The 15,666-nt window shown below is 36.6% G+C and overlaps 1 protein-coding gene across 1 annotated transcript; it reads right to left on the reverse strand.

Annotated features, from left to right (window-relative positions):
- Positions 1–11,830: 11,830 nt before the first annotated feature.
- Positions 11,831–15,289, reverse strand: en1a (engrailed homeobox 1a; the record flags this gene model as incomplete). The annotated part of the gene is made up of 2 exons (XM_084123336.1): positions 11,831–12,151; positions 14,911–15,289. 2 exons carry the CDS (start codon positions 15,287–15,289, stop codon positions 11,838–11,840), a joined length of 693 nt encoding a protein of 230 aa, XP_083979462.1. The 3' UTR covers positions 11,831–11,837.
- Positions 15,290–15,666: the final 377 nt, after the last annotated feature.

A 15,666-nucleotide genomic window follows, 5' to 3' on the forward strand; every position in this document is an offset into this window, starting at 1 on the left:
GCGTGTAAACAATTGAAAAAAACTGTAATAAACTAAATAATACTAAATTATATTTTTTTGAAAATGTAAAAATGCAGAAAGTTTTCTGTGATGGGTAGGTTTAGAGGTAGGGTTAGTGTAAGGGGACAGAATATACAGTTTGTACAGTATAACAACCATTAAGTCTATGGAGAGTCCCCACAAAGATAGTGAACCAGACATGTGTGTGTGTGTGTGTGTGTGTGTGTGTGTGTGTGTGTGTGTGTGTGCGTGTGTGTGCATGCGTGTGTGTGTGTGTGTGTGTGTTTGCATGCATGTGTGTGTGTGTGTGAGTGTGTGTGTGTATTTGTGTGTGTGTGTGTGTGTGTGTGTGTGTGCATGTGTGCGTGTGTGTGAGTGTGTGTGCGTGTGTGTGTATTTGTGTGTGCATGTGTGTGTGTGTGTGTGTGCATGTGTGTGTGTGTGTATTTGCATGTGTGCGTGCGTGTGTGTGTGTGTGTGTATATGTGTGTGTGTGCAGCAGATGGTGTGTGCAGTCATGTTGACTCTTGACCCTGAGGTTGTAATGAACTGCTGTAACGTTGTGTTTCATCATGTGGAGTCTCTCTAAACACACAGTTTTGGACTGAGAGGTTAATTCATTCATTTCAGCTCATGATTATCCCATTAACCTCCGCAACGCTTCTGAACATCGCATCATTTCCTCATTATTCCTAAATCATTTACTATGACCAATTAATCATTGCAATCTGAACATGATTGATTATTATCATTTAATCAATAGACAAAAACTAGATATTCACATTCACGCTAACAATAGTGAACCAGCCACATCTCAGCAGCAGAACTGCCACGCCCTAGCAACCATTAGAGGACCCTAGCAACCCGTATAGCAACATGAAGCAGTGTCTCAGCACCAGAACATCGCACACACAGGGGTTTCCTCTCTCCCAGTCTCTCACCCACAACAATACACTCAATACTGCCAAGTTTGGCCATGGCAAGAAACCCTTTTTTTTGCCAGAAATTGTACATGTCAGTTTTATAAAAAATTTCTTGTCATTTTATTTATTTTTTATTGAGTTATATGATTGTGGCCGCAGATCTTGGGCTTTGTTATAAATAGTTATACACACAAAATGTTTAATAAATAAAGAATCACAAAAAGAAATTGTGCATGTGGAGTGACAATATCAATGCTCACATGCAGAACTGAACCTGCATATCAACAAGAAGTGTGTTTAAAACAGGTCAATAAATAAAAAGTTAATATTGATGAACTTAAATTATAGACATAATATTCACAGTAACTTGTCTGTTTTCTCTGTACCAATGAGAATTTATAAAAAAAACATTTCTGAGTATTCTTATTGTGATATATTTAAACTGTTACTTTTCTTCATTCCAAAGTATATAATATCATGATTTTACTCTGAACATTCCGAACATTCCAAACATTCCGAACGGCAGAAATGACATCAGCTCTGAGACGCTTGACTGTCAAACAAAAAATGATTCAGACACCAGATACAAGTTTTGATATATTTGTTGTCCTAGTGTGTGATCAGGACACTATAGTTCACTTGTGTAAGTGAGGAGAGCAAAATAAAGTAAACTGTGACGTATTATACACACACATTCTTCACACAGTGACTACCAGTGACACTTATACACATTAGGACCAGAAATGATTCGGACACTTTGAGCTGATCATGTTTTGCTGAAGTGTGTTTTCTTTAATCACTAATGCTCTTTTCACACACACACTGAACAGAATGAAGCATTGCTGGGTCACTGGTTGAGCTAAACTGGTATTATCTAATAGTGTAGTTAAATTTACCAGCTGACAGATATTCAACATCATTCCTCTGAGAGAGTCTAACAGAAGACGGACAAAACCAGTCAAACATCAGCTGAGTTCATAACTCTGAGTTCTGCTCATATTTCAGCACCTTTTTCTAAACTATAGCGAATAAACTGTGATGATGAGAGAAGTGTTGAAGTGTCTGAATATATTTAGGTTTGACTGTAAGCGGCTTTTTGTAAATTGAATGTGTCTGGCTTTCGGTGTCATTAATTTCCACATATTTTTTAGCTGTACTGAACAGCTGGTTATGCTGCTATTGCAAACTATTTCTGACCATATTATTTTCATGTACTGTCACACTGCTTTGAATCAGGGTATCCATACTTTTACTCAAGTACTTGATTTGTGTTCCTCGCCCACCATTGTCTAGGCCTTTAACTCATATGGTTTATAATGAACCGTGGAGCAATAGATAATCTGTGGAGCGAATTTATCATTCAATTTAAAACGAGTCGAGACACTGTTTCCATGGCAACAGCCTCGCCACACTATAGCTCTCAGAAGCAGTGATGCGAGCGATCCCATAATGCTCTCCTTTACGTGCCGATCTAAAGGTCAGAGAGCATGTGCTCCCCTTCCCCTGATCCCTCTCACACACACATTTATCAGCTGATGACACTAAAACAATGATAAATGAGTGTGTGGGGCTCATAAGGCCATTTCAGCTGCGCTCGCGGAGAACACTTTTAGAAACGTGAAATTATACGGTGCTTCTTTTCGCTCTTGACATAATTAATAATAGATAATAACATATAATAATGATGCAAGGTATTATGTTCAGCTTAAACATGTAACCGTTTAAAAAAGGAGTGTGTGATAGCCTAAGGCTAGTGTATTCTGTTCAGTGTCTCTCTGTTTTCTGTCTGATAGTATCTGTGTTTTCCTCAGGAATCGTCCCGCTCAGTGTGAATGTGTATTATGGATGACTCCTGTTAGTTGCGGTTGACCACTGACTGACTGATAGCATCTGATCCCAGCGAGATTTATTACTGCTATCCGGAGCTCAGTCTTGTCTGCACTTGGCTCATCCTCGTCTGACTGTGTGTGTGTGTGTGTGATTTGAGGCCATATGTCCGCTCTCTCTCTCTGTCCGCTCGGAGAAATAATAATAATAATAATAATAGGTAGCTTCTGACATCCTGCAGACGTGCACACTCTGCAATTTAGCCGTAGTCTGCACTGCATCAGCACTGGATGTCAGAAGAGGAATTCACCGTATATTCTTCTGTACAGATGTGCTGTGTGTTAAAGTGAGGGGTGGAGTCCATTGATTGACATGCGTTAAATATTGCTGTTTTATGCTTTCCTGTGCGGAATTTTTTCCCAAGATTTGTAATTCTGGTTCTTTTGTTCATTTTCGAAGACAATTGAAAAATGTAGAAAGTTACGGATAGATGTGGGTATATGAATATAATGTAGGGAAGCACCAAAGTGTGTGGGCGAGGGGGGTGGGGGGGTGGGGGGGGGGGGGGGGGGGGTTGGGGGCGAGGCCGATTTGAACAACTATTAGCCGATTCCAATATTGATACCAATATAAATATATGAGTTTGTGTCCTTTTACACTCACACACACATGCACTGAAAATCTCAAAAACTTTTAGCCTTTTATGTTCAAACCAGAGTCAGTCAATGATGGAGAGACTCCAGAAGAGACAACATGTAGAAGCAACAGGGCATTTCTGAATGGTTAGTTGATGAATTTATGTAGCTGATGTGTAGTTATCGTCTGGTCATTGATTAGCATATTCTGTCTTGATAATCTATAAATCGTATCCAGGGGGCGGGGTTTATGTAAGTTCTAGGGTTGGTGATGTCACTAACCCGGGAGGAATGTTGTGTAGTCTCTACCAGCCGTTTGTTGAAGTCCTTAAAAAGTGATTTCTGTAAAAGCAAATATCTCCCTTTCCTTTGAACTTTGAGCGTTGTAACTTTGCAGATGTTGTTTATGCTCAAACAGCAACATTACACACTAACTAAAGTTAGAAAAGTCAAATCATGATCAATCACCCCTTTAACAGAAAGTTTCCGTATACGGTGAATAGATTTAATGTATTAAACTTAAATTTACAGGTTTTGTAAGTGCATAATTTGTATAATTTACAGTGAAAAAATATAAATTTACATTCCCACAATTCCCTGCGTTCCACTTTACATTTGATGTATGAATATAATATATAATATAATATAAGCACCAATGGATTTTTTTTTTGAACAACTATGAGCCAATTCCAATACTGATACCGATATAAATTTTGTCATTAAAATAGATTATTGCTTTGATCATATTTTAAATTAGCAAAGTTCAAAAATGCTTGTATTGAGGTATAGCAGTTTACCGCTGCATCATCAAATCATCTTCATTGAACATGGACTGGATCCATTTAACATTTAACAGGTAAACATATACAACAGAACAAAGATGCAAATGTAATAAACAGTGCTTTTCAGGTAGGTCTAATATTTTCAGATACAGAAATTGAATAAAGAAGGAATGCACGATATATCGGCCACCATTTCGGTATCGGCCGATACATGTTCATTTTTAATGTTATCGTTATTGGCCCAATAAGAAAATTTGGCCAATATATTAAAGCCGATAAATAATGTTTTGTTTCCTCCAGCTGAAACTCTTCAGATGCACACTGTTCAACATGATGGTTTTGAAATGCTTGAAATATGATTAAAATCACTTTGAAAAAGGAAAATACAGTTCAGTGTACAGTCTGTCATATCAGCTACACAAAATTATGAGAACATTATAATTGTGTGCTTGGGACTTGAATTTCAATGGTGAGACTTTTGTTTTTGTAATCAAGCTCTCAAAATTTAAATAAAAACTTGGATTTATCGGTTATCGGCTTGCAAATATAAAGGGTTATCGGTTATCGGTATCAGACAAAAATTTTATATCGGTGCATCACTATAAAGTAATCAAATATAACACTGCTGTATAAATTAAATATTTTAAAGGTACAAAAGTTATTTAGTTAAGAGTAGTTTTTTGTATTTTGTTGTCTGATTGACATTAAAACAGACAGCAGCGCAGCAGGAATATTAGGCTGCTTAAATCACTTTAAGAGCTGCACCGATCCAATACTGATTTCTCAACTGTTTACATTCACTGCAGCCACAACCCTCTGTGTTTAGGATATTCTTCAAGATGGGCATTTTGATATCATTTTGTGTGAATTTGTCCGTTAATGCACAAGAAGAAGCGTAAGAGCGCTCAGTCCAGTATTCGCGCTGATGTCTGAGACGCTGCTTTCTGAGTTCTGTTTCGCATCTCCTTGTGCTTGAATCTTTAATTGGCTAGGCTTCAAAGGATAAACTTTCGTCACGATTGCAGCACTGGCTCGGTCGGGGCCGTGACAGTTCACGCCGGCCCATGGAAGTCCTTATTGTGCAGCCCTGCTATATTTCGTACAATTGAATTATTTTACCCAGAGAAAATGTCGGATTATGCAACAGACAGCACCTCTCAGTGCCTTCACGCAGTTCATTTTTCATGATAGCCAATATGCAGATGGTTTTAAATTGTTCAAAAACCGCCCGATAAATACCGGCGGCCGATACATCGGTGCATCTCTAATATTTAGTATTGTCCACAATTAAGACTAACATTTAACAGTTTAATATCTATATTGAAATAAAACACATACTATCACATGTGATTTTTAACAGATATGTTTTTAGGTGGATAATAAATACTTGAGGATCTGCAGGTTAAAGTCAGTCTGACGGTGATATTGGCCAGTTCTAACTCCTGGCCTGGAGGGCGAAAGCACTTTATTTGATGGTTAGTGTTCTCTCCTGCCAGTATGGTGACTTCGGCCTATATAATCATCCGGTGCTGCTGTGTTATACTGTCACATCAGATCTGAAACCCTTCAGTGATGAAGAAACACACACACACACACACACACACACACACACACACACACACACACACACACACACACACACACACACACACACACACACACACACTCACTCAGTGGCTGACACACACCCTGTGATCAGTCTCCAAGTGTTTCTTGTATTTTAAACTCATTCTCTCTGTTGCTAATTCTCTCCTGCTTCCTCAGTATTTAAACTTTTCATAACCTTTGTTGAGTTTGTTATTTGTTTTATAAATATTAGTTTGTGCATCAGACTTTACAACATTAAACAAGTGATTATTTGCTTTGACAGTCATTATCAGTGGCATGTATTAAGATATAGTTAGTGGTTTGGCTGCTTATTTCAAGCCCTTCTCATCCATGTCCCTTACATTTTTAATCTCAAAATAATCACAGTGTTATTTTTAAAATTATGTTCAATAAAAGTGATCTTTTTTTAATGTGGCTGCCAATATTTACAGCTTGTTTAGGTTTAGGGTGTGCCACATAAACTTTTCATTTATACATTTCATTTATGTGCTGTGAAGTTCAATGTGATAAACAAGTTTTTTTCTATGATTTTCAGAATATAGCAAGTATAGGCTATTTCATTTGTCTAATTGTAGGCTGTTTATGGTTGGCCTATATCACTGAAGTAGCAGCAGGAGCAGTAACATTAAATATAAGGTCACATTATCAAGGAATAATGGCTTGTCAACGAACAAGGCTCATCCAATCAGAATTCAGAGTTGAACCATTAGTTTTACCACACATGTAGTATAATGTCTCACCACTGTTTGGCAACCTAAAACAGATTATTATTATGAATGTAAACATATTGTACAAAGGGGCTAAAGGCACACCTTATGATAAATGTGCTTTTCACAACTCCCATAGCTTATGATTGCAGAAAAAAAGGATGTTTGTATTGAACATTAATTGAGCAACAGATTTTGTGTGAAAATAAATAATAAAAGTTTTGTTTTTTGTTTAAAAATCTTATAAATCTTATAAATGTATGAGGTTTCAAGGAGGATATTTTGCCCCAGACACATGGGGTAAATGACACACAGTATTGATGCAAATACTTTAGATAAAATAATATGTTTTTAATAATGTCTAAGCAAGTTAATACTTGTTCAAAACAACCACTGTAGCAAAGTTTGTACTAATTTCTGTTTATTTTGAAAACTGTTCAATATGTTCAATAAACATGTCATTAAAATATATTAACATAAAATATATTTTAAAAATACAGAAACAAAATTCTGAATTCTGAGAACATTGAAGGAGATCCCATAATAATTGTATATAGATTAACAGTGACAAATAAATATATTTTGTTATATGATATGATTAATATCATATTTTCTAAATATGATGGTTTCATTATATAATATGGTGATTATCTCTAAGGTGGACACCCAATTTAATATAAGATATTTACCATCTGAATCTGACCATGTCATGTCAACAAATGGAAAAGTCAGTCAGCTGTTTATTATCATGTTAATTATTGTGTCTTTCGCCTTTTACCCCAAATACCATACTTTTACATATTCTTCTGTTACTGAAAAACTGTTGCTTTAATTACCTTGAACAAAACTGAAAATCATTAACAGGACCTTTGTCTCAAAATATATTCAAGAATTTCTCATTTGCTACTTAAATCTACAACATTTAAAAAACATAAAATATTAGATGAAATTAGCGCAGAATCAACTTTGCGGAATTACGGATCAGCCAAAAATCCACGTGCATCTCGAAAAGCGGATGATATGGAAAGTGCATCGGCAAGTTTTGCGCCATCTAGAGGTTTAGAGGAAAATAAATCAAAGGCGCTTTTACCCTGATGCGCCTTTAACCCCATCTCCCCGGTTTTTTTTGTTTGTTTTTTTGCCAGGAAACTCTTCCTTTTATGGAAATAAAACATTCTTTTGAGGTTGCAGAACATTCCAATAATGTTTGATTAACTTCTTTATTCCGGGCCTATACTTTTTAAATATCCCTGTTTTATTTCTCAGTATAGTGCCAACACAGTATGATCATTTGTCCCAGCACACTCTTCCCAGAGTTTAAAACTAGTTTGTCTATCTACACACAGAGAGACAGTCATGTTCGTAAAGGACATTAACTGATTGCCAAATACACCCATATATCATAATTTAAAAATAAAGTTATTCGTTGTAGCCTATAGTAGGCCTACAATGAACAAATGCGCGCTTGGCGAGGGGGTTTCAGTGGAGGACTGATACGCGGTGGACCACACACACACACACACACACCATGCTGTGACCGGCTTTAAACGCGTTATCCACGGTCCGACAGGAACTTCATTCCAAAAATACTGTCGGTGGAAACCCAAGACACAGATGGAGATCTGCCCGAGCCCCGCTGAGTGCCAGTGGAGACCTGTCCTGCTGAAATATGGCTCGTGCACAACAGTGACGTCATGCGCATCTACGAGCCTGGTTCCAACATCGATGGCATTTCAATGATTTTACAAGCCATGAGTTGCGCTATAATTCCAGCATTCTGTTCTTCGATCTAAAGTGACTTCAATTAAATGAAGTGACTTCCGATTTCAGTTCATAACTTTTAATTACGCTGTCGCTGAAGATCCGGGGGGCAATGTGTCTATTTAATAATCTTAAGAGAGAAATAATGAGAAGAAAATAAAAAAGGAAAAAATCTTTAAACAGTAGCCTAGGTTCAGTAGATACAGAACTCACAAATGTCCCAATTTAAGACTGGTTTGTTGAAATATATATAAAACATGACACAAACAAAAGCACTGCTAAAAAACATTTATGCAAGTGGACTTTTGAATAAATCTGAGATCTACAGCGCCCTTCAGTTTGCTAATGACACATGGACATTTCCAAGAACATATATATACCCTTCTCTTCACAAACTGCGCTTTAATGCGATAGGCTGTGAGGGTTATGTGCATGTGTGTGTGTGTGTGTGTGTGTGTTGAGGGTGAAGGTGGATGTTCTCTTTGCAAGTTCAAACGTATGAAATGATGAAGAGGTGAGTCAGGCTCAGAGAGCTCATATTAATACTGAGGAATAAAAGCAGTTCAATCAAATTTCACAACCACATGTTTCCATTGCTCTTATATAGGCCTGTAAATGTACAGTATATCTAAAAGTGCCCACATGCTCCATCTTAAAAACTTTTTTTTTTTTTTTTTTTTTTGGTAGATCTTAAAAAGGTTAATTTGTTGTAATTAAAATTATTATTTTCAAGAATGGCTTAGGCTATATTTAAAACCCGATTCTTAAATATAAAAAATAAGCAATATTTTCAGAAATCAATGATATATATATTATTTTTTTACATGTATAGCTATTCCGAATTTCTAAAAATGTACACTTACAGATTTTGTTGTTGTTGTTGTTGAATCAACAGCATTCACAGTTCAAAGGCCCACACTTAAAACGTGTTCTCCTTCACCTTTCTCCCAGGACTTTGAGTAATGAATGTTATGCAAACGCTTATTGTTTACAGTGTTGTCACACTCAGGTAAGTTGCCAGAATGATTTTTTTTTTCATGTTTTTTTTTTTTTTTTTTTAAACCAACATAGCCTATACTAAACAACAGCTAAAGTAGGCTAACACACACACACACACACACACACGCACACACACACACACACACACACACATCTTCCTCTTCTTTGCATTTCACCTCTAGCTGCATTAGTTGTATTGCTCAGTTTCCTCTGTTGCAAGTCGCCATAGATAAAAGCCTCTGCTAAACGCATAAAATGTAGGCTAGTTTAACTTAATTGGTCTTTTGACCTAAAATACTACTTCTGATATAGTAGCCTAAACACGTCAAATAAGTATCCCTGTATAACTCTTTATAGTTATTTTGACGACGACACTGTGCGTATAAATTGTGCACGAAATAGTACTATAGGTTCCAAATATTCTTTCAATTGTTTCTAAATGTTTTGACGTCAATTTCGATAAGGCTACGGGTTTATCTGTGTGAATAAAACCTTTTTTACACTCAGTAATCCCTGATTATCCTGTTGTAATTGTCTAGTGTTATCGGTTATCTGTTTCTTGTCTGTTGATCAGTATTAGACACGAAATCTTGGAAGACAAGAGGAGAAGTGAGCTTTATAGCAGTGATAGATGGAGAATAACTCCTGCCAGGAACAGCTCGTTTGCATGTCTTCAATCTGGGTCTTCAAACGATATGCGGAGATGAGAGAGATTAGAGTTATAGGCAGGAGTTTCTCAAACATATTTTGAAGTCTATTTACTTTTGTGGTTTTAAACAGGTTTAGGATCTCAATGAAGTGTGATTCACTTCTGAACTTGACTGTGTGATTGCTGCTCTCACTGAGCCTGTCCGGGCGCGTCTCGTGTGTGTGTGTGTGTGAGTGAGTGAGAGAGAGAGAGAGAGAGAGAGAGAGAGAGAGAGAGAGAGAGAGAGAGAGAGAGAGAGAGAGAGAGAGAGAGATGCAGATGCCATATGCTTCAGGCCATGAGCTTCAGAAAACAAACAGTGATTCATTCACATCTGGATAAGGTGTTCACGACTCTCTGACATTGCTTTGATTAATCGGTTACAGAAAAGGCAAGGTATGCCCACAAAACATCGAAAAAGTCACTACAGCCTATTCTGTTCTCAAACTCTCAGATATGCAGCTAAACGGGGATTAGCGGATAATATTTCAGAAATAACAAGCCTTACTTTCCCTTCAATCAAAATATTATTGTTATACGTATAGACTATTATTAGTATGCAAGTGTTGTGTCTTTCAGTTAGCACAATACATTTTGCACCACGTCTTTGTCTTCCCACATAAATCTAAAATTAATAAATAAATAAATCTGTTGTTATCAGTCTATATTTAAATATTGCGGCAACATTTTACAAGGTTCATTAGTTAACATTAGTTACATTAGTTAGCATGAAGTAATTATGAACTGCACTTACAGCATTTATTAATCTTGTTAATGTTAATTTCATCATTTACTAATACTTTATTAAAATCTTGTTAACATTAGTTAATGCACTGTGAACTAACATGAACAAACAATTAGCAAATGTATTTACAAATTTACAACTAAGATGAACAAATAGAGTAACAAATGTATTGCTCGTGGTTAGTTCATGTTAGTTAATACATTAACTAATGTTAACAAATAAACCTTATTTTGGGTATTTGGGCAGTTATTTCAGTCTTTTAGTGTTTTAAACTCTATATAAACTGACATGACAGACTGTCATGTAAAATTATGCGAGAGTCAAGAAACTTGAGTAAACATAATGGCGTTTTGACTCTATTCTCTGAAAAATATAATAATAAAGGGACAAAGTAACAGAAGTTCAGGAGAATAAATGGCCGCGTTTTGCAGGTACAAAATGTTTTTATTTGGATACAGTATTAAATATCTTGTAAAGAATCATATCTGATATCAGATAAGTATCCCATTATTATCCCAAGTCCCATTAGCAAAGAAAAATATAAAAAAATGTAGCCTATACTGTAATCTAAATACATGAATCGAATAACATCTTTGGCACGAAGAAATATTGCTTTTAACAGCATAAACACAAGAACTGTTGATGAAATGTAAAGTTCCATTTGACGGATAGTGGCATGTAACAATTCCAAACAACAAAACGCGATTTGAATTGCATCCTCAAAATCAGAGGGCTGCGTTTTCCACATTTTTGTATAAAAAACACCCGCTCGTCCAAAAAAGGTTGATAAATTAACTTATGATCTCCCATTTTTGTCGTCCGGTCAAGTACTATAGTTTTTCTTGCTTCACTTCCCTCTGTCCTTTCTCTCCTTGTCTCTGCTGAACACGATCTCATGAAAATGAGTAGCCTATCTGTAGCACGAATTGTATTTATCGTGCAATTTATACGCAATTTATAGGCTATGATTCGCAATTTCGCATTGTTTACCCCTTGGGTAATATGTATGTCCCTTTGGTGTGGAGTACGTGCGTAGGCCTATTACAAGCAATAAAGTGCGTATCATGCACGTAAAAACTATTTTTGTGTGTGTGCGTATAAATTACGCGATAAATACAATTCGTGCTATAGATACGCACTTTCATGAGATCGGCCTGCTCTGCTAGTGCCTGTCCTTTTCCTGAACGGTGTTGGTGGAATGGTTGTACAGTCCCTGCGCCATCAGCTGCATCGCCAGCCCGTTCTTGAAGCCGCTGGCCTTCTTGAGTTTCGCCCGCTTGTTCTGGAACCAGACCTTGATCTGCGCGTCGTTGAGGCCGAGCTCGAGGGCCAGGGCCCGGCGCCGCTGCTCCGCGATATACCGGCTCTCCTGGAACTCGGTCTTCAGTCTCTGCAGCTGCTCGGCCGTGAACGCGGTTCTGCCTCGCTTGTCCTCACTGGAGCAATGCTGCTTTTTCAATTTCCGGGTCCGTGGGCCTTGTGTGGAGACAACAATGAGAGGAATCCATGAATATCAACCAGCTCATTAAGTGTCAAAGCCAGTCTGGACTACACACACAATAGAGCACTGGTATTGTTGTCATGATGCCACACCGCTGGCCCAGCAAGCAATATTGCGTTTAAAAGACGTCTAATAGTTGTCCGAACACAGCCCAGACGTCTAGGCTAAAACAAGGCAACATTTGGGCAGTCAGAGAAAATTTTATAGACCTTTAAACCATATCATAAGAATATAGTCATAAACTAGATAACACAGAAATGAAATGAGTTAAGAAATGAAACCAAACACCTTGTAATCACTGTTTACTTTGCTTACATGATGGAATATCATACATCTCTCCAGTGTTTTTTTTTTTTTGGCAAAAACGACATGTAAACGCAAACTCAAGGTTATTCTGGCTAGAAGTGGGTTCATAACCGGACTATATCGGGTCTATATTAACCCAGACGGTGAAATGACGGCTGTTACTTGCTTTTAAATGCACATCAGAAGAGATTCTTCTTATTTTAAACAACAATCAGAAATTTCAGTCATGCGACTGATTTCAACATCACTGAATATAACAATAAGTAAAATTTACTTAATTTTGCAAGGTTTTGCACACAGATTTTGTAAGTAAATTTCACACATGGAATTAAGCTAAATCTACTTAGGTCTAACTAAATTAAGTAAAATTAACAAAGAAAAGTAAGTACATTTAACTAGTTTGTTAAATGTACTTACTTTTAAAGTTAAAGTTTGTTGAGTAATTTCTACTTAGCTGAAGTTTATTTGCAATACCCATTTTACTCCAACAATATAACACTGAATTAAGCCAAGTTTAAAGTGTACGCATACTTAGAACATCTAAGTAAATAATACGGACAACATATCTTCATAATAAAATTATACCTACCCGAACACACAGATCTCACAATAACGCTAACATTCAATGGATGATTTTTGAGTATGAATAGAAAATGAACTCCACAAGTCACGAAACAGCAAGTTACTAAACACAACAACAAAAGCAATAATAAAACAGAGTAAATATACAGCTGGAAAACAGTGAACATTCAGTCTTATTATTTTGCATGCCCCAGTGCATGATGGGAACACCGGTATCAGAAAGTTGAGTAGATTTTAATTAATTTTATAATGCTGATATTTACGCTTTAATTTATATAAGCTTAAATTGAGCACTAATATAGAATTTACTTCGTTTTTAAATGCTCGCCTGAACTAACTAACTTATTTAGGTATTATTTTAAATTACAACTTATTTTAAATTACATTAATTTTTTCAGTAGTATTTACTTCACAGAATCATTTTTTATCTGAATCGTTGCATCCGATGTATTCATTGAACTTCTACACATAGGCTATTGCTATTGTCAATTTGTATTGACATTAGTATTGTGGACATATGAACTATATTTTAATGATGTTGGTGGTGTTACAAATAAAAAATACTGAGGCATAACTTATTTTAAAAGTAGATGAAGAACCTTTAAGATCTATGGAACCTCGACAAAGGCTTCTTTAGATTTTTTATTTTTAAATGTTCTTCACATCGAGAAAAAAAAATGGTTCTTTTAAAAAGTGTTCACTGAAATTATATTCGTTATGACGTCCAGTTCTTAAATGCAAAATTCAGCAAAGAGATAAGAGACTGAGCGACTTTAGGTCATACAACCTTCCACGGGAATGAAAATAATAATAATAATAATAAAAACATCCATTCATTCAATTTTAAATGTTTAAACGAGAAATAGAAATAAAATATAGCATCTGATTAAAAAAAAAAAACGATATTAAAATGAATAAGCTAAATATGCGAGAGTAAATAAATTAATAATGCCACTAATTTATAACAGTGCAAAAGCCACAAGCGTAAAGATAAAATTCGAGCTCAATCGAACTAACAGATTATTTTTGCTAATTTCTTAGATTTAAACATATTTATTCAACAATTATATAGTTTAGTTTTTGTTCTTGCAAGACGTTTACATAACGTTTATTATTAAACGACGTTTATTCAATGCGTCTGACAAGATGACGACGATGATTATTATTAGGCTATTATTGTCCTTGTTATTTAAAAATGTCAGTCTTGAATTCTACAAACTATTTTAAACATTCAGTCAAGGCTTTCACAAGCTTTACAATCTTTATATATATCTAGTTATTATTATTATAATAATTTATAGGGTGTTATATAATATTAATATTATTATTGTCGTATGTTTATAGTCAACGTTTCCTTAATTGCATTGATCAAATGATTAATGCAAATATTTGCGGCATTTAAAATTGTAAATAATAATAATAAATTAAATAACTTAAATTAATAATTAAAAAAATATTGTCTTATAAATTTAAACCCATTATTGTACGGTGTATTAATAGGTCTGGATCTTGCATGTTGTAAATTATGGCCTTTTCTGTGCCTGTATGTTTCAGCAATTGGTAAATTAGGTCTGGTTTGATGAACCCCTATAGAGGAAGGCACTTTTGTGATAGCCTACAGTGTGTGTGCTTTCCTCAGCTCGAATATTTCTCCAGCTCGTGAAAGTAAAATAGCAACGATCGAAAATAGCAGAAAACTAAAGGAATTAAAATACATTTCATGTTCCTGCTTTTAGTTTAGGTAACAAAATAATGTATGGCCAACACAGAAATAAAATACACTTACACTTACTTATTGTAATACATACAAATAAACAGAAGTATTTTATTTGTTACCATGCCTTACCAGATGAAGGCCGATCAGAGTATCTCGTGCAATAAACCCATGCGGGCCACAGGGAGTCTTTCCCGGGCGAGGAGTTTTCACCTTCACCTGGGCTACTCAGAGTACTGGATGACTCTGTGCTCCCTCTCTCGGCCTCGGGAACCCGCCCGCTGACCGGAGACGAGCCGGTGGACGAGCCTGATGATGATGATGATGAACCCGGGCAAAGCGCGCGCCTGGCAGAAACAACCCGCACTGACGCGCGCGCGCCCCGCTCGCGCCTGCAGCCAAAGTCTGGTCTCAGGATATTATCAATAAAGAAGTTCGTGTTTCTGTGCGCGTGTTGCGGAGAGGCCAGAGAAACACTGTCCTCCTCACCCTGATCCCGCTGCTCCTCCATAACAGCTGATACTCGCTCCTGCGCGTGGATATTACCTGTTCTGCTCCAAATATAACGTTATCTAGGTATCCGTGCCAGCGCGCTAATTCCCCACATGTTGTAAGTCAACTTGTTGACATAACGCTCGCGTGTTGTCTGTCACCTCGAGCGCGTTTCCAGAGGACTGACAGCGCGCAGGTTTCGCACACCCTCTGCATTACCAGACCAGAGTTTGACACCTCTTTTTTTCTGGAGCTCTACTCGTGCACAACCACTCATAGTGGCTGCTAACCGGAAACACATGAGATCACGGAGATGACAAAGAGCTCTGCTCGCCACGAGTGTCCGTTCCGTGCCTGTGCGCAGAGATATCAAACATTCTGCCTCCTGTCACGCGC

The sequence above is a fragment of the Abramis brama genome (assembly GCF_963993115.1).
Source record: "Abramis brama genome assembly, chromosome: 8".
Classification (NCBI taxonomy): domain Eukaryota; kingdom Metazoa; phylum Chordata; class Actinopteri; order Cypriniformes; family Leuciscidae; genus Abramis; species Abramis brama.